The sequence below is a fragment of the Ranitomeya imitator genome, chromosome 1 (assembly GCF_032444005.1).
Source record: "Ranitomeya imitator isolate aRanImi1 chromosome 1, aRanImi1.pri, whole genome shotgun sequence".
Classification (NCBI taxonomy): Eukaryota; Metazoa; Chordata; class Amphibia; order Anura; family Dendrobatidae; genus Ranitomeya; species Ranitomeya imitator.
Window position 1 is genome coordinate 332,382,088 of NC_091282.1, and position 26,660 is coordinate 332,408,747.

Consider the following 26,660-nt stretch of genomic DNA (forward strand, 5'->3'; position numbering starts at 1 on the left):
AGCAATGGATTGATGTCTTATTGATGCCTCTCTATTACTAAGCCGGAATTTATGTCACCTTACAATACAAAGGTGACATCAACCCCACAAATATTACCCCATATGTCACCGCTACAGGGCAGTGGGAAAAGAGAGGCTAAGTGCCGGAATTGGTGCACCTTACAGATGAGGCATTTCTGGGGCGGCTGAGAGCTAGTGTTTGTAGCCAAAGGGGGCCAATATCCATGGCCCCTTCCTAGGCTATTAATATCAGCCCGCAGCTGTCTGAATAGCCTTTTCTGGCTATTAATTATAGGGGGACCCCACATAGTCTTTTTTTGGGTGGGGGCCCAGTAACTGGCTTTCCCTCTCTGGTGCTGAAAATTGCGTGGGAGCCCATGCCATTTTTTTTTTCATTTTTTTTTTAAATTAAACAAGTATTGCGTTTAAGGCCGGGGTGACACTTGCGGGAAACTCGCACGAGTCTCGCACGTCAGTACCAGGCACTGCCGCCAACAATCGGGACCAGAGTGGTTGGCTGCATGTATTTCTACGCAGCTGAACGCTCCGGTCCGAGTGCTGGCGGCAATGCCGGGTACTGAGGTGCGAGACTCGTGCGAGTTTTGTCGCAAGTGTGACCCCGGCATAACACAGATTTTGTGTGTGTGTGTGTCTTTAACTCTTTATGTACCATTTTATTATGTTTATTACTAAACATCGGGCTTAGTATTATCTATCTATAGATCTATCTATAGATCTATCTGTGTGTAAACATTATTCTTCAAATGAGTAGGTAAAAGAAGAGGTTGGACAAGGAAATGACATCACGATTCTTTTTTTTTTGTTAAATAATAGATTTTGATTTAGCTTACAAAAACGCATACAAATCCGCATGAAAAAAATGAATGAAAATCTGCATCAAAAACATGGATTTTTAACTGCGTTTTCTGCCAAGAGATGCAGAATCTGCGCAGAAAATTCCACGGACAAATCTGCAACGTGTGCACATACCCTAGAAGCGCCAAAACATTTAATAAAAGACATAAATGTGGTACCACTGTAATTGTACTGACTGAACAATAAAGCTGCCTTATCCATTTTAACATTCGAAGAACTGCTTAAAAAAATCCTGAATTGCTAGTTTTTGTTTATTCTGTCTCCAAATAATTAGAATAGAAAGCGATTAAAAAACTTTGTGCCCGAAAGTGGTACCAATAAAATCGTCAACTTGTACTGCAAAAATTAAGCCCTCACATGACACTGTCGGTTGAAAATGGTAAAATTACAGCTCTCAAAATATGGCGATGCGCAATAAAAAGCGTTTTTTATTGTATGACAGCATTCAACTATAAAAAAGCTTATATAAATCTGGTATCTCTATAGTTGCACTGACCTGAAGAATAAAGTCCTCTAATCACTTATACCGCACGAGCAACGGCGTAAAGTATAAATAAAACCAATTCTTCAACCTGCTGTTGACTTGTTCATTCTGTTTTCTAAAGATCACCGTAAGACTTGATTCATACTTATCCTGCCCTTTACACTGAGCACTTACACTGGGGTTTTCGAGTAAATCTCTAAAATACATAATTCAGACGGAAGCCCCGGAGGAAGATTCCCTAGGAGACAGATGGAGACACTGGATGCTGTCTGCCTATGATCTTGCAGTGTTCATCTTTTAAGGAGAGCATAAAAGTGCATTTCTGAAAAGACAACGCTGAACAGAGGCCAGATGGAGTCCAGATTATCTTTGCTGCTTCATTGTAGTGAATGGATCCCTCGAGAGTTTCACCTGAGAGATTTAGATGGAAACCCCAAAGTACGGTAAGTGCTCTGCATAGAGCGCATGATAAATGTTATTCAAAATGTTCAGTAAAATGTTCCCAACAAAAGTTTAAAATGAACCCACAAAAAAAGCAAGTCCCCCTCCGGTCCATAATATATCAATGGAAATATAGGGGCTTTCCACGTTACTGGTAGCACAAAGGCTCTGAAAAGGGCTAATGGCTCCTCACCCCCCAAAAGAAATCCAGAAAATTCTGCGCTCCCAAATCCAAATGCCTCCTCCCTTCTGATCCCCAGTGTGCTTAAACCACATTTACCATCCACATGTTTGGCATTACTGTAGCAATGAAAGCCTGCCTTATTTACGGGTGTGTGTCTCCAGGAGCACAAGCTGGGCATAACGTACTGAGCACTGCAACGTTCTGGGCACTACAAATCACTGGTGACTACAATGGCAGTTTACAATTTTCACTCAGCAACATCCGCTGCTGCTTGTTTGTGGTAAACACCCATGGAGTCAAAATTATCAGTACTCCTTTAGATAAATTCCTAAAAGGGTATAATTTCCAAAATGGGGTCACTTGATGGGGTGTTAGGCTCTTCTGACACCTAGGGGCTCTGTATAAGGAGTCTGCAAACTATTCTAGGAAAATCTGTGCTCCAGAATGCAAATAGTGCACTCCCGAGTCTTGCCGTATGGCTAAGCAGTACTGTACAGGCACACAAAGGGTAATTCTACATTCAGTAGAAATTGTGGGACAAATTTTGGTGCCATTTTCCCCCATTTCCCAGTGTGAAAATGTAAAATCTGGGGCTAAAACTAAATTTTGGTGGTAAAAAGGCAATTTTTCTTTCTTCACTGCCCAGTAGTATAAAATTCTGTGACTCACCTGTGGTGTAAACATTATCACTGCACCCCTAGATTAATTCATTGAGAGATGTAGGTTGTAAAATTGGGTCACTTATGGGGGGTTCTGCTACCTCAGGGGCTCTCCCAGTGGGTCTTGGCCCTCGCAAACCATAATAATAAAATCAGCACTATAATATGGTGCTCCTTCCCTTCTGAGCTTTGCACTGCGCCTTAAAGGTATTTTGCAATTACATGTTGGGAATTGGTGCACTTAGGATAAATTTTTACAACAAACTGTAGTCCATTTTTTCCAACAGGCCCTTAGAAAAATTAAAAGCTTGGGGCTAAAACAACATTTTTGTGGTAAAAATGTAATGATTCTTTCTTTGTTCACCGCCCAATGGTATAAAATTCCGTGAGGCACAAGTCATGTTATGATCACTGAACTCTTAGATGAATTCATTGGGGGGGGGGGGGGATATAGTTTGTAATGAGGTCAGTTATAGGAGGGTTTCTCATGTTCTGGCACCTCAATGGGTCTGCCAATGTGACATGGCACCCTCAAAGAAGTCAAGCAAAATGTGAACTCCAATATGGTGCATCTTCCCTTCTGAGCTTTGCACGGTGTCTCAAAAGTAGTTTCTGTCATATAATGGCGCACCAGGAACAATTGCACAACAAATTGTGGGGTCCATTTTCTCTTGCTATCCTCATGAAAATGCAAATCTTTGGTGCTAAAAATTTTTTGGGTGGGAAATAATATATATTTTTTTCATTTTCACAGATCAACATTGTAAAACTCTGTGAAGCACCATCAAAGTCTGCGTTACAAAACGTCGCTCCTTCCTTTCTCAGGTATCAGCGTACTCAAGTGAAATTGCACAACATATTTTGGGGTAAAAAATTTTTATGTTACCCTTGTTAAAAGAAAAAAATTTGGGGCTAAATTATTTTTGTGGGAAAAATTTGATTTTTTTTAATTTTTAGGGCTTTACGTTAGAAACTTCTGTGAAGCATTTGGGGGTTCAAGATGCTCAACACACATCTAAATACATTCCTTGAGGGGTTTAGTTTCCAAAATTGGGTCACTTGGGGGTTTCAACTGTTTAGGCACAGCAGGGGCTCTCAAAATGTGATATGGCGTTCGCAGGCAATTTTGGTTTCAAAAAGTAAAATGGTGCTCCTTCCCTTCTGAGCCCTGCTGCGCGCCTAAACAGTAGTTTTACCCCACAATGGGTTATCGGCGTACTCAGGAGAAATTGCACAACAAATTTTGGGCTCCATTTTCTTCAGTTACCCTTGTGAAAAAAAATTGGGTCTAAAGTAAAATTTTTGTGAAAAAAAAGTTGAAATGTTAATTGTTTCCTTCCACATTCCATTAATTCCTGTGAAGCACATGAATGGTGAATAAACTTCTTGAATGTGAAGTTAACTATTTCGTATGACATAACTCTCTGGTTTAAGGGCATAAAAATTAAAAGTGTGAAAATTACAACATTTTCACCAAATTTCCAATTTTTTCACAAATAAATGCAAGTCATATCAAATAAATTTTACCACTATCAAAGTACAATATGTCACGAAAAAACAATCTCAGAATCAGTGGGACCCATTGAAGTGTTTCTAGTAAGGTACCGTCACACTCAGCGACGCTGCAGCAATATAGACAACGAGCCGACCTAAACTAGATCGCCGGAGCATCACTGTTTAGGTCGCTGTAGAGACGTCAAACACAGCAACTCCAGAACGATGCAGGAGCGATCCAGTGACGTAACGGCGACTCACTTATCGTTCTCGCTGGTTGTTAGCTCCATGTAAAACGTTGCTGGCGTCGTTGCTTTTGATGTCAAACATGACGATACATGCCGACCTGACGATGAAATAAAGTTCTGGACTTCTAGCTCCGACCAGCGATGGTACAGTGGGATCCAGATCGCTGCTGCGTGTCAAACACAACGAGATCGCTATCCAGGACGCTGCAACGTCACGGATTGTTGTCGTTCTCGTTGCAAAGTTGCTGAGTGTGACGGTACCTTAAGACTTGTAAAATTTGGCTTGGTAATGAAGCTGAAAACAGGCTTGGGTGGTGACTGGGTTAAGCGAATGTTGACAAACAATATGCCTTCTGTTTCTGATGTGCACTGAATGCATAGAAAATAAAGAGCAGGTAGGTTGCCATTGTTCTTACCAGCACAGATCCTGTTTACACAGGACAATGCATGACTGCAGAGAAAGATTATCTTATCTGTGTAGCTCCAAAGTAAAGGCCCCTTCACATTAAGCGACGCTGCAGCGATACCGACAACGATCCGGATCGCTGCAGCGTCGCTGTTTGGTCGCTGGAGAGCTGTCACACAGTGACAGTGTTTTTTTTTTTTACTTTTACGCTGGTAACCAGGGTAAACATCGGGTTACTAAGCGCGGCCCTGCGCTTAGTTACCCGATGTTTACCCTGGTTACCAGTGAAGACATCGCTGGATCGGTGTCACACACGCCGATCCAGCGATGTCCACGAGAGATCCAGCGACGAAATAAAGTTCTGGACTTTGTTCAGCGACCAACGATCTCCCAGCAGGGGCCTGATCGTTGGTCGCTGTCACACATAATGATTTCCTTAACGATATCGTTGCTACGTCACAAAAAGCAACGATATCGTTATGTGTGAAGGTACCTTTAATTTCACTCTGTAGGTTGCCAATGTTCTTATCAGCACAGATCCTGTTTACACAGGACAATGCATGGCTGCAGAGAAAGATTATCTTATCTGTGTAGCTCCAAAGATAATTTCACTCTGTAGGTTGCCATTGTTCTTATCAGCACAGATCCTGTTTACACACGACAATGCATGGCTGCAGCGAAAGATTATCTTATCTGTGTAGCTCGAAAGATAATTTCACTGGACAAACAAGCATTTTGCTTGCTTATTGTGTGATCAACATCCTGTTTAGACTGCACAATTACTATGAAGAGAGCATTACTAGGAATGTTCGTTCATGATAAGTGTGCACTGGACCTTAAAGGGGTTGTCCACTACTAGAAGAACCCCTTCTTGATCAAAATGTTTGGCACTGATAAAATAATATAAGCTAATACTCCCCTCTCGTGCAGTCGCCATTCTCACAGTGTTAGCACTCGCGCTCTCTAGGGCTCTTATGCGGTGTTGCAACATGTGATGCCAGCGCCCAATCAGGGCTGACGTCACTGTCCCCACCTTCGGAAACCTCAAACATGAAGAGGATGCCAGGGATCTGCTGCACCCTGGATGACTTCTTGATGTTCGATCTGTCCGACAACGGGGACAGTGATGCCAGAGCTGATGTGACACGTGACGCAGGCGCCCAAACACTGCACAGTAGCCCTGAGGTGAGCGAGTGCCAAACACCGTGGGAACAGCACATGCATGGGACACAAACATAGGCTTTATTATTTTAATCGGGAAAAGCGAGGAGTATGAGAAGTTGTCTAAATAGTGGACAACTTCTTTAATTAGTTTATGTCTGCACTTTTGTGAAAACTTAAAAAAAAAGTTTCTTTGGTTTGGGGAACACATATCTCCACCAAATGCATCTACCTGGAGACGGAGCCTAATGATGGGGTTAAAGGGAACCTGTCACCCCCAAAATCAAAGATGAGCTAAGCCCACCGGCATCAGGGGCTTATCTACAGGAAAGGTCGGGAAAGGTCAGAGAGCCCTGGCGCTTGCGCACTGCAGTACTTTGCTCTGCCCTCAACAGGGCAGACAAAGTACCCCTGCGCCGGAGCCGCAGCGTGAAGACAAGAAGAGAACGTCATCCTATGAAGATGGGAGGCCCTGGACCGGACTGCCCCCCCAGGTGAGTATAATCTAACCTCTTTTTCTCATCTTTCAGGATACATTGGGGGCTTATCTACAGCATTACAGAAGGCTGTTGATAAGCCCCTGATGCTGGTGGACTTAGCTCATCTTCTATTTTGGGGGGGACAAGTTCCCTTTAAAGGTACTGTCACACTAGACGATATCGCTAGCGATCCGTGACGTTGCAGCGTCCTCGCTAGCGATATCGTCCAGTGTGACAGGCAGCAGCGATCAGGCCCCTGCTGGGAGATCGCTGGTCGGGGAAGAAAGTCCAGAACTTTATTTCGTCGCTGGACTCCCCGTAGACATCGCTGAATCGGCGTGTGTGACACCGATTCAGCGATGTCTTCACTGGTAACCAGGGTAAACATCGGGTAACTAAGCGCAGGGCCGCGCTTAGTAACCCGATGTTTACCCTGGTTACCAGCGTAAAAAAACAAACAGTACATACTTACATTCAGCTGTCTGTCCCTTGCCGTCTGGTTCCTGCACTGACTGCTGGCCGTAAAGTGAAAGTGAAAGCACAGCACAGCTTAGTTACCCGATGTTTACCCTGGTTACCGGGGACCTCGGGATCGTTGGTCGCTGGAGAGCTGTCTGTGTGACAGCTCTCCAGCGACCAAACAGCGACGCTGCAGCGATCCGGATCGTTGTCGGTATCGCTGCAGCGTCGCTAAGTGTGACGGTACCTTAAGTGAGAGCTCACTCTTCTCAATCTGTTCTTCGGATAATCCTACAAGAAAACCCTACAAAATTTCTAAATCTAGAGTAAATGCAAAGCAAAAGCTCCTAGAGTCAATGCTGAGCAAAAGTTCAGCAACAGATATTATACTAATATTAATGCATTATTCAAAAAATTTGAGAGTTTTGTATCTGAAGGAAAGTAACATGTCCTTCTTCCCATTGAAATCCAGCTTAATAACATGTCTGCAACAACACCTAGCAAACCCTTCCTTACCTGTGTGCTTGTGCTTGAGTCACTTTGCAGACGAGCATGATTTTGTCGATCAGAACTACAGCTTTGGGAAGACTGAAAATAAAATGTAAATTCGATGGTATTGTAATGAGCATCAAAGTTGCACTTCATTGACATTTTTCGATATAATCATTGTAGTTTTAGAAATTGAAACCTTCAAATGTATCTATCACCAGATTTCAGAATTCAAGTGGCATAAATTATTAAATTATCCAGATGAGGCTACAATTATAAGCTGATAGAAAGATGAGCATTTTAGGTGTCCAGCAATAGAATGAGATAGCTCAACAGGCTAAGTGTATTGAGATTCTGCCCACCCAGTCTGGCTGGCAGCTGCAGCTTGTACTGAGCAGTTTAAGACTTCAGCAGTAGGAGGGACACTGATGAGCTCTCAATCAGGCTAGGTGGGCGGAGAATTCTAATGTCTAAGGATTATTTAGCAAATCATAGAAAGTAAGCATAGCACTATTAATATAACGTTTATATTCATAAACTATCTATTGACAATTATTACGGGTATAGGGTGTACTTTTTACACTGCAGATTTACTGCAAAAGCTTCTGGGGCTCATTAGCAATGACAAACAACTTTTACTATTTAAAGGCAATCTGCCGGCAGAATTTCACCCCCCAATCTTTTTATTTACACAAGTAGCTCTTTTGAACACAAAGCCAGTAATATCTTCACATTACCAGTCCATTACTCCATTACCGAGAAGTCAGTGTACAAATTAATATGCAAACGAGGCTGTAGATCTGAATCCTCTGTCATGCCAGCTTTTTACCCCACCCAGTGCTGCCTCCTCCTGCTTGACAGACAGGCCTCTAGGGTTTGGGACTTTAGGCAAATGAGCTGTCAATCAAGCTGGAGGAGGCAGTACTGGGTAGGAAATAGAGCAGGAGTGACATAGGCTTCTGATATACAGCCTCATTTGCATCTCATCAATTCAAATGTTAATTTCTTAGTAACAGAGGAATGGATTGGGCATATAAAGGTATTGCTAGACTTGTCTTTGAATGAGCTGCAGTCACAAATAAATAGTGTGGGAAGTGAAATCCAGCTGATGTATTCCCTTTAAAAGAGTCATACTACATTTCTGTTCAAATAATTTTTATTATAACTTTGAAATTTAATATTAGCATGTGGAAATAATCATATAGTCAGCTCGCAAGGGAATAAGGGTAAGGAGAGGGAGGGAGGTAGGGGAGATGGGTTTGGGGAATGGTAACCTGTGATCATACTTATTCAAATAATTTTATTATATCTTTGAAATTTAATATTAGCATGTGGAATCAGCTCACAAGGGAATAGGGGAAGGAGAGGGAAGGAGGTGGGGAGGGTTTGGGGAAAGGTAAGAACAACATTGTGGACACACTGTCCATTTTAAACAAAATTTGATAATGATTAACAATTTTTAACAGATTAACATATAGTAACATATAATAGCATATAATAATAGCAAAGAGCATATAATAAGTCGTAATAACCTCACAGGTATGTAGAAGCCATCATCTTTCCTTTAATGCGATAGATTGGAGTTTACCTCAACCCATTTCTTCCATTTCCTATCATGTTTCGTATAGTAATTATTTACTATTGCGAAGTTTTCTTCGTATGTCTTGTGTAAGTTAATTTGGTCTATAATTTCAGTAAAAGCCGGTAAAGTCGGATTCTTCCAATGGAAAGCTATGATTTGTTTGACCACAAGGCAGATATGGATGATAAGAGATCTCACATTTGTGTCTATTTTTTCCCAGTTCAGGGACAACAAGGCCATTGCAGGGGTAACTATAATATTACCTGTTAATATTTTGTTAATTAATTTTATGGCTTGCCTCCATAAGGGTTTTACCCGGGGGCATGACTAAAACACATGTAGCAAACTTCCACGCTCTCCACATTCTCTCCAGCATAATGGAGATCCTCCTGACGGCAGATGAGAAAGGCGAGCCGGAGTATAGTACCATCTTGTTATTATTTTATAATAGGCCTCTTTCAGTGTCATGCAGATGTTTGATGCATAAGTAAAGTGGATTGCATTTGCCCACTGTTCTGGAGTGAACGTTACATTCAGATCCCCTTCCCATTTTATCATATGAGCTAACTTATTGAATTGTATGTCATTGTTAAACCACCGATATATTTGCTTGTTATTCCAAAATAAATTGCGTGTGGGATTTTTTAGTAAATTAATAGTTGCTTCAGATATTTTTGGTTTGTTTGTAATGAATTTTTGAACTTGGTCCTTTAGTACCATGTAAGGGAAAAAGGCTGAGGAGGGTATTTTAAATTGTTGTCTAATAGAGCTGAAGGTGAGAAATTTAACCCCATCATGAATATCATTTAATTTTTGAATCCCATTGTCTCTCCATATGGGGGAGGGGTTAATATTTTGGGTAAGCATGATAATCTCTATAGGGGTATTTTGGAGGAGGATTTTCCTGTTGGAGCCTCTCTTTCGTTTGGACAATTTATTCCAGGCATATATAATGGGAGAAAAGATAGGGTGATGGGCGTATGCCTTATAAGGTCTGTTGAGAATATGGTCAAAAACCAATTCTTTGGGAGATTTCCTATGGTTAAGTTCAATTTCAAGGTCAAGCCAATTCGGAGGATCTTCTTTCATGAACCAATACTGGCTTTGTTTTATTAAATTCGATAGATATAAAGCTGTAATGTTTGGTAAGCCTATGCCCCCAAATTCCTTGCATTTACAGTGGGGCAAAAAAGTATTTAGTCAGTCAGCAATAGTGCAAGTTCCACCACTTAAAAAGATGAGAGGCGTCTGTAATTTACATCATAGGTAGACCTCAACTATGGGAGACAAACTGAGAAAAAAAAATCCAGAAAATCACATTGTCTGTTTTTTTAACAATTTATTTGCATATTATGGTGGAAAATAAGTATTTGGTCAGAAACAAAATTTCATCTCAATACTTTGTAATATATCCTTTGTTGGCAATGACAGAGGTCAAACGTTTTCTGTAAGTCTTCACAAGGTTGCCACACACTGTTGTTGGTATGTTGGCCCATTCCTCCATGCAGATCTCCTCTAGAGCAGTGATGTTTTTGGCTTTTCGCTTGGCAACACGGACTTTCAACTCCCTCCAAAGGTTTTCTATAGGGTTGAGATCTGGAGACTGGCTAGGCCACTCCAGGACCTTGAAATGCTTCTTACGAAGCCACTCCTTCATTGCCCTGGCGGTGTGCTTTGGATCATTGTCATGTTGAAAGACCCAGCCACATTTCATCTTCAATGCCCTTGCTGATGGAAGGAGGTTTGCACTCAAAATCTCACGATACATGGCCCCATTCATTCTTTCATGTACCCGGATCAGTCGTCCTGGCCCCTTTGCAGAGAAACAGCCCCAAAGCATGATGTTTCCACCACCATGCTTTACAGTAGGTATGGTGTTTGATGGATGCAACTCAGTATTCTTTTTCCTCCAAACACGACAAGTTGTATTTCTAACAAACAGTTCCAGTTTGGTTTCATCAGACCATAGGACATTCTCCCAAAACTCCTCTGGATCATCCAAATGCTCTCTAGCAAACTTCAGACGGGCCCGGACATGTACTGGCTTAAGCAGTGGGACACGTCTGGCACTGCAGGATCTGAGTCCATGGTGGCGTAGTGTGTTACTTATGGTAGGCCTTGTTACATTGGTCCCAGCTCTCTGCAGTTCATTCACTAGGTCCCCCCGCGTGGTTCTGGGATTTTTGCTCACCGTTCTTGTGATCATTCTGACCCCACGGGGTGGGATTTTGCGTGGAGCCCCAGATCGAGGGAGATTATCAGTGGTCTTGTATGTCTTCCATTTTCTAATTATTGCTCCCACTGTTGATTTCTTCACTCCAAGCTGGTTGGCTATTGCAGATTCAGTCTTCCCAGCCTGGTGCAGGGCTACAATTTTGTTTCTGGTGTCCTTTGACAGCTCTTTGGTCTTCACCATAGTGGAGTTTGGAGTCAGACTGTTTGAGGGTGTGCACAGGTGTCTTTTTTATACTGATAACAAGTTTAAACAGGTGCCATTACTACAGGTAATGAGTGGAGGAAAGAGGAGACTCTTAAAGAAGAAGTTACAGGTCTGTGAGAGCCAGAAATCTTGATTGTTTGTTTCTGACCAAATACTTATTTTCCACCATAATATGCAAATAAATTGTTAAAAAAACAGACAATGTGATTTTCTGGATTTTTTTTTCTCAGTTTGTCTCCCATAGTTGAGGTCTACCTATGATGTAAATTACAGACGCCTCTCATCTTTTTAAGTGGTGGAACTTGCACAATTGCTGACTGACTAAATACTTTTTTGCCCCACTGTATATAGAATGTTTGTGGAAATGCGGGCCCTTTTTTTATTCCAAATAAACGTATTTATTGTTGATTGGAAGCTAGTCAGGTAGGAAGTGTTGATTTTTAGGGGAAGTGTTCTCAGTATATAAGAGATTTTTGGGACAATAAAAATTTTAGTTGCCAATACTCTGCCCCACCATGAGAGGTCTTTTGTACCGAGGAAACCCAGGTCTTTGTTTATATTTTCCAAGAGTTTGTTCAAGTTTTTCTTCATTAATGTGTCTAAGTTTTTTGAAATGATTATACCTAGATAGTCTAGGTCTCCTTCCGACCAACTGAATGAAACTATATCTTTTATTTTATTTGTTTCTAATTCCGTCAAGTAAAATGGCAATATTTTGGATTTATTTTCGTTTATCTTAAAAAGGGTAATAGTTGAAAAAAATTGAAGGTTTTTTTGTAGCTCCGAAACTGATTCATAGGGGTCCGTCAGGGTAAACATCATGTCGTCGGCAAAGAGCCCTATCTTATAATGGCGTGTTCGCGTTTGTAGACCTTTTATGGAATTATTTTGCCTAATTGATTGCGCTAGTGGTTCCATTGATAAAATAAAAAGCAGCGGAGATAAAGGGCACCCTTGTCTTGTACCATTTGAAATGTTAAATGGTGTAGAGGAGTAGTTGTTTGCATAAATTTTGGCTGTTGGTTTTGAATAGAGTGCCATTACGCTGTTGATATATTTTTCATTAAACCCAAATTTTTGAAGTACTGATGTTAAATAAAGCCAGTTTAATCGGTCAAAAGCCTTTTCGGCGTCTAGAGTAATAATTACAGATGGCACTTTAGAGGAATGAATCAATTTAATTGAGTTGATAAGTCTTCTAGTACCATCTGACGCTTGACGACCTGTTATAAAACCCATTTGGTCCCCATGAACCAATAACGGCAAATAGGATTTGAGCCTATTTGCAATTAGCTTGGAGTAAATTTTCAGATCTGTATTGATTAAGGAAATTGGCCTGTAATTATTAACAAGGGTTAAGTCCGAATTGTGTTTGGGAATTAAAATAATTGTCGATTCTAACATTTCTGCTGGGAATTTACCTGAGGAACTAGCTATATTAAAAAGGTTTTGTAGATGTGGGGAGAGTAATTTGGTGAAGGTTTTATAATATTCGTTTCCAAAACCATCAGGGCCTGGCGATTTAAAGTCCTTGAGTTGAAGAATGGTTCTTTCTATTTATTCTAGGGAAAAAGGGGAGGTTAGGTTTTCTAAATCATCAAGGGTCAATTTTGGAAGGCTAATTAAGGTCAAGAATTTTTCAATGTCAGAAACATTTGGAAGTGGGGTGGAGGGCTGGGAATGTAAATTATATAATTTGCTGTAATAATCTGCGAAGGAGTTGGCTATATCTTGGGGATGAGATACCGTTGTACCATTTTTTGTTTGTATTTTGGTGATCCTGTTTGCTTGTCTTATTTTTTTCATTCTATTAATCATGTAACGCGTTGGCTTATTAATTGAGGAATATTGCTTCATTTTGGAAATTTTGACCATGGTGTGGAATGATGAAAATATGATTTTCTTAAGCTCCTGCCTGAGGTTCAGTAGCTCTATTTTAATTTGAGTAGACGGGGGGTTTAAACTTAGTTGTTCGTTTTCTTTTCTTTTATTTTGAATGTCTTCAATCTGAATTCTAAGCAACCTTTTCCTTTTTGCAGAGATTTGGATCATGATACCCCTCATGACTGCCTTATGGGCACACCAATGGGTGAAAGGGGATGTTTCAGTAGGTGAATTCTCTGTGAAATAATTTGTTAGTGATTTTTCTAATATTGATCTATGGTCAGGGTGGTGTAGTAGGTTAGCGTCACATTTCCATAGTGAATTTTTATTAACCGAGTGGCCAATTTGGATTTCTGCTGAAACTGGGGAGTGGTCCGAGAATGTTTTCCTTTCTATTGTGATTCTATAGATTTTAGGGAGCGTAAAAATGTCCAATAAGATTAAATCAATTCGTGACGCTGATTGATGAGGGTCAGAGAAATGGGTGTATTCAATTGAAGTAGTGTTTAGACACCGAAAGATGTCAAATAATTCATTTTGGTGTATCCAATTGTCTAAAGTATGTGGTCGGTATCTATTTGGGGTGGAGGAATCCATATTTGCATTTGGTACCAAATTAAAGTCTCCCAACCAAATCATGGCACCTCTCTTGATTGACATTACTTTTTTATTTACTTTGTTCAGAAAACCTATTTGACCTGTGTTGGGGGCGTAAATATTGATGATTGTGCAAATCTGGTTATTCAAGGAACAAACAAGAATGTGAAACCTCCCTTTAGCATCTTTGATCTCCTCTAGAAATTCAAATGAGATAGATCCTTTAACGATTGTGACCACACCGGCTTTCTTTTTTGTGTTGTCCGACTTGTAAATATGTGGGAAATTTATATGCGAAAATTTTGGGTTGTCTGAGTGTTTAAATTTGGATTCCTGTAAACAAATTATATCGGCATGGCTTTTGGATAGTTCTCTCCAAAGGGTGTGTCTTTTGTGTGGACTATTTAAGCCTCTAACATTGTAAGATAATATCTTTAAACTCATTGTATAGCAGCAAACCTGTGAGGATTAAGAAATCAATATACGTTAAGTAAGAGTAAGAACAATAAACAATAAACTGTAATGTCCACTTGAAGTGGTCCACTACGGTGAACCTGACTTCGCCTGTTGGGGGAAAAGTTCGTGTTACTAGCTCCCAAGCAACACCTTCTTGGTTGTTGAACTTATACCCATGTAACATTAACAAGAACGACCAAAAATAGGTATTAACTTCTTATCGGGATAGTTTCCCATTTAAGTAAACAATAAACTTGAGCAAAAACTCTTCATGTTTTACCATCAGAGTCAAGGCGATCCTTATGTCGTGGTTGAAGAGGAATACTGATGGAGTGCAAGAAGTCTCTGCCTTCTTCTGGAGAATTAAGAACGATAAAGTTGCCTTTGTAGTTGACTATTAACTTGAGTGGGAATCCCCACTTATAGGAGATTTCATTGTCCCTGAGAGGTATGGTAATGCTTTGAAAAGTTTTCCTCCCTTCAATCGTTTCTTTGGAGAGGTCAGCATATATTTTTAGTTTTTCAAATGGCTCAGGGAAATGTTTATTTTCTCTAAAGTAATTTTGGATTCTTTCTTTTGTTTTGAAGAAGTGCACTCTCATGAGTGTGTCTCTGGGTAGGTCTTTAGGGATGGTGGGCGGTTTTCGCAGCCTATGTATTCTGTCAATTTCTAGCTCTTGCTCTGTTAGGGAGGGAATAATTTTCCTGAATAATTTTTTGGTAAATTCCTCCAGTTTGTTTGGGCCTATGGTCTCGGGGATGCCCCTAATTTTAATATTGTTTCTGCGATTTCGATCTTCTAAATCCGCTACTTTGAGCTTCAGCTTGTGCAACTCTTTTGTGATGTCTTTATTTATTTTAGAGGTTAGATCTGGCCTCTCTTCTATTTTTTTAATTCTGTCCTCAAACCTGTCCATCCTTTTGCTGAGGAGGGACAATGAGTCTTCTAGTAATTTATTTTATCAAATTTTTCATTCATACCATTTTCGAATTTGTCCATTTTCTCTGTCAATTTAGATATAAGAATCCCCACAGAATTCAGATCAAATCCCTGGGTATCGTCTATGTTTGGGTTGCTTATTTTTTGCTTGGATTTAGCTGGACTCAAGTTAGGAGAGGTTTCTGAGACCTCGTCAGATGAGTCATGTGGAGTAGTGTATTTTTCGGCTATAACCTCTGGAATTTTCCTCTTTAAAGAGGTAGATGAATCCATCTCTATAATAGTAGTGGGGGAGGATTGTTTTACTTCATTTTGGTTAGAGAGTTTTTCGTGGTCTGAATCTTCCTCATCTTTTAGTGGGGACCTGGACCTATTGGGACTTGTTTTAGTTATCAAATCTTTTGATGTATTTCGCCCTACCCCTTTAAATTTTTGGGCTTTTTGAGAATTAGATAAGGCCATGTTTGAGAATTGGGGTTTGGCCGAGGATTTACTCATAATTATCCCCCATCCGTGCTCTAGAATTCAGATAGTAGTAACTAAGACAGTCACAGAATAGGGTAGGAGGGTTGCCCACACTCTAAATCTCCCAGCAAAGTTGGAGTTATATAGAATGATTTATATGTTGTCGTGGAAGAATTTTAGGGAGGATTAATCAGAATTCTCTACTGGTAACTCTGAAGTAAGAGACAAAGGGTTGCTTATTAGAATAACCCTAAGAATATAATTTAGGAGAGAGAAGGTACTATATAGGCAGGCAGTAGTTATGACTATGCAGAGATGCAGAGGGGTGTGTAAACTAATACTATTCACCTGGGTTTGATCCTACCAGAGAAATTAGGTTATAGCTCTTTTGCATTAAAAGCCCTTCAGGCTCCTAACTAGTCGACAGCAGGATTAGTTGTGTTGTAGTCTCCTCTTCTTGCTAGTGGATCTGGCAGGGTCTTCAAAGCCAACGGCGTTCCGGACTGTCGGACTCCGTTAATCTCTCTACCCCCTGTGATGCAGCATCCAGCATAAGCTGGAACTCACCACCTCCAGAAATGGCGCTGAAGCAGTCCGGCCGGCTGTCTAAGTCCTCAGCTTGTGTTGCCGCGTTGTCGTCTTCCGGTGCAGGGACTTTCCCAGCCAGGAGCTGGAACTTACCGCCGATTAGATTTGCAGCTGATCGGGTCCAGCTTGGGTTGTCCAGCGCAGCTTTAACAGGAGTCGGTCGTGTGTGTCGCCTGGTCCGCCGCTGGCCACCAATAAAATGGCGGCGTCTTCTGTTTTCTCCTATGATGCAAAGTCCAGGGGAGTGTTGGAGGTGGCGAGAAGCGCTGTCTGTCACTTCACCGGATCCTCCCTGAATTGTTAATTGTTCTTTTCTGCCTCCGCCTTTCAGACCGGGGAGGCTTGGTGCTGTATAGAGATGGGCAGGTAAATACTCCTATTGTGTCAGATGACGATTTTCTAAGATGGCGCCCGGAGAGCTGGTACTTCTCTAATTAGCCGGGCCGGTGTCGGGGTAAAGGTAATAAACTCTGTGACCCGTTAATTTTGAGGGTTCTTCTGTTGTCAGGTGGGTTGTCACAGTACTGGGTGGACAAGTTGAGGAATCACAGTCAATTTAACAGGGAGAAAACCGGCAGGAAAAACAGCTGAGGATTCCTGTCACAAAGATTGACAGGCCTCAAAATGCTGACAGGAATTTCTCTCAGAAGAGACAATTAAGTCACAAATTTAGGCTCTCTGTTATCCTAGAGAGATACTGGGAACATATCCTCGATTATTTTTACCAAAGGATGCTGTTTTTCCACGGTTTGAGTTGATTTCAGACGATGTCACTCAGGAGCTTAGGCACCGCACACCTTACACCATTGCTGCCTAGGCCACGCCCCCGAGTCATACTACATTTCTATGTACTTCTTACATATGCCTGTAAATCGTTTTTTTTTATTTATCATGTCTGTTTTTAAAGGGAATCTGTCACCAGGTTTTTGTTACCACATCGTAGCAGAATGATTTAAAGGGAAGTGACTGAAATTCCAGCAATGTGTCACTTACACCGCTGCTTGCTATAGTTTTGATAAAATCAATGTTATATCTGCTGCAGATCTAGCAGTTCTCTGAATGCTGATGTCATGCCTCAGGATGAGACCCAGTAGTCTTGTGTTTGACTGCCAGCGTCTCTAACCACTGAGTCACTGCAGATTAGGTTGCTGCTCAAAGGCTGATTACCCTTTGCCTTTTTGTCCACTTCTGTCTTACAGCAGGTGTTTTCCATTTACTATTTGGCCTATCTTAACACTCTGCAGGGGCTTTTATTTGAACCTCAATGTTTCCTCTGTTCACTGCTGGTGATAGTTTACAACTACCCAGTTCGGTGGTCCTTTTGTGACCATCTGTTTATGTCTTCTCTAGGAGTTCTCTGAGTGGTTTTGGTAGTGTGTGTATTTCCTTATTCTCTCCCATTTGCTTGGTCGCGCCTACTGTTTCCTTTCATCCCAGTCTGTTACCCCTGTCTGTCTGGTTTGTGCTATCTGTTTCACGTCAGTCCCATACCTCCCTGGGTGGGGGAGGGAATAGTTTCAGTGTGCATTCAGTAGCATATTAAGGTTGGAGACCCAGGCCTCTCTACCTTCAAGAGTACTTCTGGTACTAGTGAGGGTCCCAGCCCAGGAACAGTTGCAGGCCCCCTCTCCCCTACTTCAGATTGACACATCGCGACAGCTGAGCTCTGTATAACCCGCCCACACCACTGATTGGCAACTTTCTTTTCACATTGTGCACAAGCAGAATGCAGGGCAATATAGAGCTCATGAATATGTAGTAGTAAATTGCACAAAACAACTAGTCCTCAATTGATTAACAGTGATTTTATCAAAACTACAGCAAGCAGCCCAGTAAGTGACACATCACTGGAATCGGGGGTCTTTGTCTCTACACTATGTTTATCTCAAACTAGGTGACTGAGTAATTCCCTTTAAATCATCTCATGTTATTCTCCATTCATACAGAACAGTAAATTCATAATTTGCTAGACTCCTGTTTCCATAGAGCAGTGCATTGAGGAATCTCCAATGTCAATTACATAGTTATAAAGTTAAAAAAGCTTATATATTAATTGACAGTATTTAAGGAGTAAACAGCCCACATTAGACAGTTGCTAATCTCTTTAAAAAAAGGAGGGAAAATCCTTTTTGAGTCCCATGGCAGTCCAAAAAGATCCCTGAAAGAATAAACTTGTACAAAATCCTACATTTAACTTTAATATGTATTTTTATCAATTTTATGGCCCCTATTTATAAAAAAAATTACTGTGATAACCAGGGTGTTCTACTGGTGATAGAAAATCAGTTATCACCTCGCCTGTGTTCCCTCCTGTCCTTTATACTAGGTGTCTTTATGCTGCTCCAAGATCTTTAGTTAAAAATATTTTTGTATATCTACTATATAAAGCTGAATGTGTGTGTGTGTTTGTGTGTGTGTGTGTGTGTGTGTGTGTGTGTGTGTGTGTGTGTGTGTATGTATGTATGTATGTATGTCCGGGATTGGCATCTGCACCGTCGCAGCTACAGCCACAAAATTTTGCACAGTCACACGTCTGGACCCCGAGAGCGTCATAGGCTATGTTGTGAGGAGAAATTTTAACCCCGCGCATTCCAATTCACCAAACAATTTTGCCCCTGTCTACATAATGGGGAAAAAAATGAAAGGAAAAGTGTTGGAGGCGTCGTAGCTACAGCCACAAAATTTTGCACAGTCACACGTCTGGACCCTGAGAGCGTCATAGGCTATGTTGTGAGGTGAAATTTTAACCCCGCGCTTTCCATTTCACCAAACTATTTTGCCCCTATCTACATAATGGGGAAAAAGTGAAAGGAAAAGTGTTGGAGGCGTCGCAGCTACAGCCACAAAATTTTGCACAGTCACACGTCTGGACCCCAAGAGCATCATAGGCTATGTTGTGAGGTGAAATTTTAACCCCACGCTTTCCAATTCACCAAATAATTTTGCCCCCATCTACATAATGGGGAAAAAAGTGAAAGGAAAAGTGTTGGAGGCGTCGTAGCCACAGCCACAAAATTTTGCACAGTCACACGTCTGGTCCCTGAGAGCATCATAGGCTATGTTGTGAGGCGAAATTTTAACCCCGCGCTTTCCAATTCACCAAACAATTTTGCCCCTATCTACATAATGGGGAAAAAGTGAAAGGAAAAGTGTTGGAGGCAAATTGACAGCTGCCAGATGTGAACAAGGGGGACTTAAAGAGTGAGAGCGATGGCGCCAAAGAGTATATACCGTACAGTTGCTAAGGTGGGGCCCCGACATGGGATACTCACCACACACGGGGATATGGACACACACAAAATGCGCCACACACTACCACGTGTTTGAACACATATACCACCCTCAGCACACATTTCACCACACATACACCAACCTCGCCACATAAAAGTCGAAACACAAAAGTCGCCGCTCAAAACTCGCCACGCGCAAAACTCGCCACATGCAGAAACTAGGCTCACGCAAAACTCGCCACAAGTGCAAAACTCACCTCATGGAAAACTCGCCACATGCAAAACTTGCACACGCGGAAAAATTGCCACATGTACAAAAGTTGCAGCACATGCAAAAGTTGCCTCACACACAACTTGCACATACTCAAAAGGCACCACACATAAAACTCGCCATGCGCAAAACTCGCCATGCGCAAAACTTGCTGCACACAACTTGCTACACTAACCTGTCACATGCAACTCGACACACAAAAAGTTGCTACATGCATGTTGCCACACAAAACTCATCTCACAAAAGTCGCTACATGCATGTCGCCACACGCAACTCAACACACACAACTTGACAAACGAAACTCGCCCTAAAACACACACAAGTCTGGTATTATCCTTCAAAAATAAAAATTAGATTAATAAGCAGACAAACTACAAGAGCAACAAATGTACCATATAGGAAATACGGCAGCTGTCAGTCACATGACCTGTCTATTATGTGTATGTGTGAGCTAATATATACTGCCAGGGGGAGGGCTTCCTGTTGGCTGGGGATTTATCAGGCTGCCAATTTAGCTTACAAATACTGAGGTAAAAATACTGAGCAAATAATGTGTGAACGAGGTCTAATACAGGAGGAGATGACACACAGGTATATACTATATACAGGGGAGATGACACACATATATATACTATATACAGGAGAGATGACACACAGGTATATACTATATAGAGGAGATGACATACAGGTACAATACTATATACAGGAGGAGATGACACAGGTATATACTATATACAGGAGCAGATGACCTACAGGTATATACTATATATAGGAGGAGATGACATACAGGTATATGCTATATATAGAAGATGACATACAGGTATATACTATATACAGGAGGAGATGACACACAGATATATACTATATACAGGGGAGATGACACACAGGTATATACTATATACAGGAGGAGATGACATACAGGTATATACTATATATAGAAGGAGATGACATACAGGTATATACTATATATAGGAGGAGATGACATACAGGTATATACTATATACAGGGGAGATGACACACAGCAGGTATATTATATATACAGGGGAGATGACATACAGGTATATACTATAAACAGGAGATGACATACAGGTGTATACTATATATAAGGGAGATGACAAACATGTATATACTGAGGTGAAAATGAAAAGGTGTGAGTGCAAAATGAGAGGAGTGAGGGAAAATAGTGGAGTGATCGGAAAATGACAGATGTGAGGTCGAAATGACAAGTGTTAGGGGGGAATGAGAGGAGTGAGGGAGAAAATGAGAGGTGTAAGGGAGAAAATGAGAGATATGAGGGGGAAAATGAAAGATGTGATTGGGAAAATGAGAGGCGTGATGGGAAAATAAGAGAAGTGAGGTGCTGTAACTAACCACAGATATTTACTATGCCCAGGCAACGCCGGGCTCTTCAGCTAGTTTAATATATAATGGACATTTCTGGAGTTGGGACTTTGGCTTACCAACGTCACAGCTTCACAGTGATATTATTACATTGTAACCTGAATGCTGCAACCAACCTCGTTGCTGACTGTGGAGTCCCGATGCATCATTCTCTGGATTTGTATGTCTAGACTGGCTCCAGAAGAACACTTCAATAGAGCCGCTGCGTGAGATTCCTTTTCTCTCTGCCGCACAATAGCCTCACAACCAAGCCACTCTGCCATCGTTTGTTCATAGCAGGCGCGGATCTGATCGTCCACCTAGCCCAAGGACAAAGAAAAGGCAACACAAAATGTCTGTCGTGAATTCACTGTAACAGCAGAATATGACACAGATGACTGCATGCAATACGATCACCACGGGTTATTAAGGCCTAATGATTTTCTTATGATCTGGTCTGTGTATCATAGCAACATTTAGAAGATCCCCACAATGTAATAATAAAGATTATTAATAATACCATATGGAGCCATGCCAAACAGGCACTGCTTAATCAAATGTCTGCTGAAGCTTCCGGTTATAAGTAGACTGTGTCTAATATTAGAACGGTAAAATAAAATGAATATTATGCCATGTTTTGAAAGAACATGATGCAATACATATCACTGCAATTCTTCGATGGAATTAAAGGTTTACTCTGAGAAGTACCTCTCTCCTCTCTGCATCTGTCATTCCAAACTGATAGTGTCCAAGAAGAAAAGGCCAGACTTCTTTACGGATCTCATGCTGAATTCCCCCATTATAAATAAGACGTAGAAGTTCTTGCTCTTCATATCTCTGATTGTAGAGGAAAAAAATACATTTTGAATACTCCATTTGTTAATATTATTATTTTTTTATAAACCATAAAGCACCATAACTCTGAAGATAGATGCATTTATAAGGGATTGCTCACACACGTTTTTTCCGCAGAATTTTTAAAGGTGAAAAATGCTGCTTTTAACAGTATCAGCAAGCAACGTGAATGAGATTTCTGAGACCTTTCGGAGAGAGAGTTTGCAATTTATGAATCAGTTAGGCGAAAGCATAATTACCTATTCTTCAACATTTTACCTCCAAAGCCACAGTATTAACTCACTTGGTTTCCAAATTTTGGAGCAGGTTTTACCCTCTTGTCAACTTAAACTACACGAGTCCTTTTGGATTCATAAACTGAAAACCCTCTCCGAAAGGTTTAAATAGGGACTATGATGGATTTTTGTAGGTTCAACATATCTTCTATATTTTCAGGTGTGACCCTGCGTTTGCCTCTCACTTTTACCTGTTTTTATTATAAGCTAATAAAACAGTTGCAGTTATGTGTATATAAGGTGCGCCTTTGGTCTTCCTTATACATCCATTGTTCACTGTGTGATTGAGTGGACTTCTGGAGAGGTTCTGGACAGAGATTTCAAGCGTCTGCCTGCCTCCATGGACCATGTAATTATCAGTTACTTTATAATTTTTTGGGGCACATGTACGATGAACACACACGTTACTGTAACATGTTTATCTCATAATCCTTTATTTAAACCCTTCATGACCAGGGGTATTTTTCGTATTTGTTTTTCGCTTCCTTCCTTGAGTCATAACTTTTTTATTTTTCTGTAAATATGGCCGTGTGAGGGCTTATTTTTTGCGGGATGAGTTGTACTTTTGAACAACATCATTGGTTTTACCATGTCGTGTACTAGAAAACGGGGAAAAAATTTCAAGTGAGGTGAATTTGCAAGAAAAGTGCAATCCCATACTGTTTTTTTGTTTTGCTTTTTTGCTAGGTTCACTAAATGCTAAAACTGACCTGCCATTATGATTCCCCAAGCCATTACGAGTTCACAGACACCAAACATGTATGGGTTCTTTTTTATCAAAATGGTGAAAAAAGATTAAACTTTGCTAAAAAAAAAAAATAAAAAAAAAAATTGCGCAATTTTCCGATACCCGTAGCGTCTCAATTTTTCGTGATCTGGGGTTGGGTGAGGGCTTATTTTTTGCGTGCCGAGCTGGCGTTTTTATTGAGACCATTTTGGTGCAGATAAGTTGTTTTGATCGCCCGTTATTGCATTTTAATTCATTGTAGCAGCGACCAAAAAAAATAAATTCTGGCGGTTTGAATTTTTTTTTTATCACTATGCCGTTTAGCAATCAGGTTAATCCTTTTATTTTATTGATAGATCAGGCGATTCTGAAAGCAGCAATACCAAATATGTGTATGTTTGATTTTTTTTTATTGTTTTATTTTGAATGGGGTGAAAGGGGGGTGATTTGGACTTTTATCTTTTTTCATATTTTTAAACACTTTTTTTTTTTTTTTACTTTTGCCATGCTTCAATAGCCTCCATGGGAGGCTAGAAGGTGGCACAACTTGATTGGCTCTGCTACATAGAGGCGATGCTCAGATCACTAATATGTAGCAGAATTACTGCATTGCTATGAGCGCCGACCACAGGGTTGCACTCATAGCAATCCGGCATCAACAACCATAGAGGTCTCAAGGAGACCTCTGGTTGTCATGCCGACGCGCTGATGACCCCCGATCACGTGACGGGGTCACCGATGTGCGCATTTCCGTCCGGATGCCTGGAAGCACTTGTTAAATGCCGCTGTCAGAGTTTGACAGCGGCATTTAACTAGTTAATAGGTGCGGGTGGATCGCGATTCCACCCGCACCTATTGTGGGCACAAGTCAGCTGTTCAAAACACATCAAAGAAGGGGTTCTGCCATCGGACATACTATTCCGTCTGATGGCAGAAAGGAGTTAAGCCATTTGGCTGCTGCATTTGATTACCATACAAATGTAAATTGAAAATATACATTAAAATGTATTTCTACATAAATATTCAAATTTTCAATTAATTTGCCTATTTACGTAATTTTTGTATTATGTGTCTCCATTTTAGTTTGTCTTACTATCTTCCATTTTATCCTTTATACTTTCCCTCCATGTGTATTATTTAAATCATTATGTTCTAATTTCCTCTCAAGTCTATCCTCTTTTCGGGTACTACAGTGCCTTGAAAAACTTTTCCATATTTTTTCATGTTACACTCAGAAACTTAAATTAATTTTATTGGGATTATATATGATATACAGTACTTTCACACAAAATAGTATTTGTGAAAAAAGAAAAAGAAATTATATGTGGTTTTCTAAATATTGAAAAAAATATATAAATCTGAAAATTGTGACGTGCATTGTATTAAGCCCCCGTGAGTCAATACTCTGTAGGACCACTGCTCTCTGCAATTACTATAGCAAGATATTTTTCTATCAACTTTGCGTATCTTTAGGCAGAAATCTTTGCTCCTTCTTTTATTGCAAACTAGCTCTATCTCAGTAAGATTGTATGGAGTGGATCTGTGAACAGCAATTTTCAATTCTTGCCACAGATTCTCAACGAGACTTAGGTCTGGACCTTGACTGGGTCTTGCTGTGTATTCCATATGGTATTGGAGAGAAGTACCAGTGGGCTTGGGTGCCCTGTACTTGCAGAACAGTTGTAATCAATCCAACATTTAAATATTGTTCGTAGGAAGACACCTTTAAGATTTAGTGTGGCACCTTCATGTAGCGCTAACTGATTATGTGGAATATTGACCAAATAAAGGGTGTTGACTCCTGTTTTACAAAGTGTAGATGAATTCTCATGCAGCAGTTAAATGCAATGTAGCTTTCCAATTAACACTCTGCATTGCATTGAAGCATAAGGAACGGCTTTTCCATAAAAATATTAACTCACCTTACTATCTTCCAAGTATTTTTGCCACATATCTAAAGTAAGGCCGAAGCTTGCATCAACTGGGGCATCAGGATAGACTATTTTATGATTTACCAATGCAGATAAATGTGTTCTCACAGTAGACAAATGTCTGCAGTAGGCAAGCCCTATAATAAAAAAATATGAGATTTTTATTTAAAAAGAAAGCAAAAACAAACATCTCAAAAAAATATATATTTTTTTAAGTTAAAAATCAGCAACATTAATTTATTGCAGGGCTGTACTCCGATTACCTATAGAAGATCAACTGTGATTGACAGCTGTCTTCTAGTGGTATTGGACAAAATAGGAGCTACAGTATCTATGACATTTGTTGTTCAATAAGTTAGATGCCATGGTCAAAAGTGATCAAGTGACAGCATCTATGTAATCAAAAGTATGGGGCTCCTTTTGTAACGCCATCCCACACACTATGACACCTGAGGGGTCAATGGCTAAATATGGCAGCAAAGGACACTGCCCTATGTAGTTGACCAGCTCAGTTTTTCCACTGGCTGTCCCTAAATCTATTAGTTTACTGTGGCAATATAATGTAATAACTCTTACAAGTAAAATAAAAAGTAAAAGTCTTACAGTGGTGTAAAGAAGTTAAATAAAATTCATGAAAGTTGGTAAAAAGTAACAAACGTAACAATACAAACAGTAAAGTTAACAAATAATGTATACTGCATGGTAAACAGCATAAATAAGTGCCTAGGGGGTGGTTCGGATCACCATTCCACTGTGAATATGCCTTCCCAACTCCTCCCTACTTTTTAATGATTCACAGCACAGGCCTCATTTACAGAAGCAGGTGTAGGAGCTGGGTGGCCTGTCTGACGGAGGCATGGTACTCCAGACTACTCAGGCTCAATAAGTCACTAGTTTGCATATTACTTCAAAGATTGTTTTCTTGAAAAAAGGCCCATGCATTTTGTAACTACAGGTAAGCTTCTTCTCAGGGAAAGCTGCACTAAATGGATAGGTGCTTACTACATACCGGAAGTTGTCCCTCACAGAGTGCCCTTATGGGAGGAATTTCATTTTGCAACTTTTCTAAAGGATTAAACTACATGAGGTCTAGTCTACATATTGTGAATATGTGCCTGAATTTTGTCAATTTACTGTAGTGATATGATGAGACAACTAAAATTATAATGCTCACAAAATGAAGCACAGTGCAAATTGTTTTGCAGTATGCCCTATCCATATGTTGAAATACCAATTATCTTCAACAAAAAAAAACTTTTCACTGCAAGTGGTGGCTGCATAATTGGTTTAAGTGTTGGCTATTGGCAAACTTTTTAGAAATAACAAAAAATAAAAGCATAATGGCAAACTAAATGCAAACATTCACTTTCACATGTACATCAGCAGTGCTAGTTTGTACCAGAGTCTGAGCTTCCACTCAGGCAAGTGGCAAATCTGAGTGAAGAAGGATATATATTTAGTTTGGGCTGAAATATTTCCTTTAGAGGGGATATCAGGGACTTAAAAAAAAAACAAAAAACATCTTGTAGTTGCCAACAGAGGCAACTACCTGCCTGTTGTACCCAACGCCGGTCACTGACCGCTCCTGCCAGAGATTCAGCTACTCCTTGTCAACAGAGCAGCAGTTTTTCTTCCTGTTGACAGGGCAGGACTACTGGT

At 40.5% G+C, this 26,660-nt stretch overlaps 1 protein-coding gene across 1 annotated transcript in view; it reads right to left on the minus strand.

Annotated features, from left to right (window-relative positions):
* SGSM1 (small G protein signaling modulator 1) overlaps positions 1-26,660 on the minus strand; it is a 446,836-nt gene that overhangs the window by 69,177 nt on the left and 350,999 nt on the right. The window contains exons 15-18 of the mRNA XM_069759191.1: positions 24,993-25,138; positions 21,922-22,050; positions 21,351-21,533; positions 7,408-7,479 (exon numbers count right to left, since the gene is read on the minus strand). Of these exons, the coding sequence (XP_069615292.1) occupies positions 7,408-7,479; positions 21,351-21,533; positions 21,922-22,050; positions 24,993-25,138 (530 nt within the window). The remainder of the gene's footprint in view (positions 1-7,407; positions 7,480-21,350; positions 21,534-21,921; positions 22,051-24,992; positions 25,139-26,660) is intronic.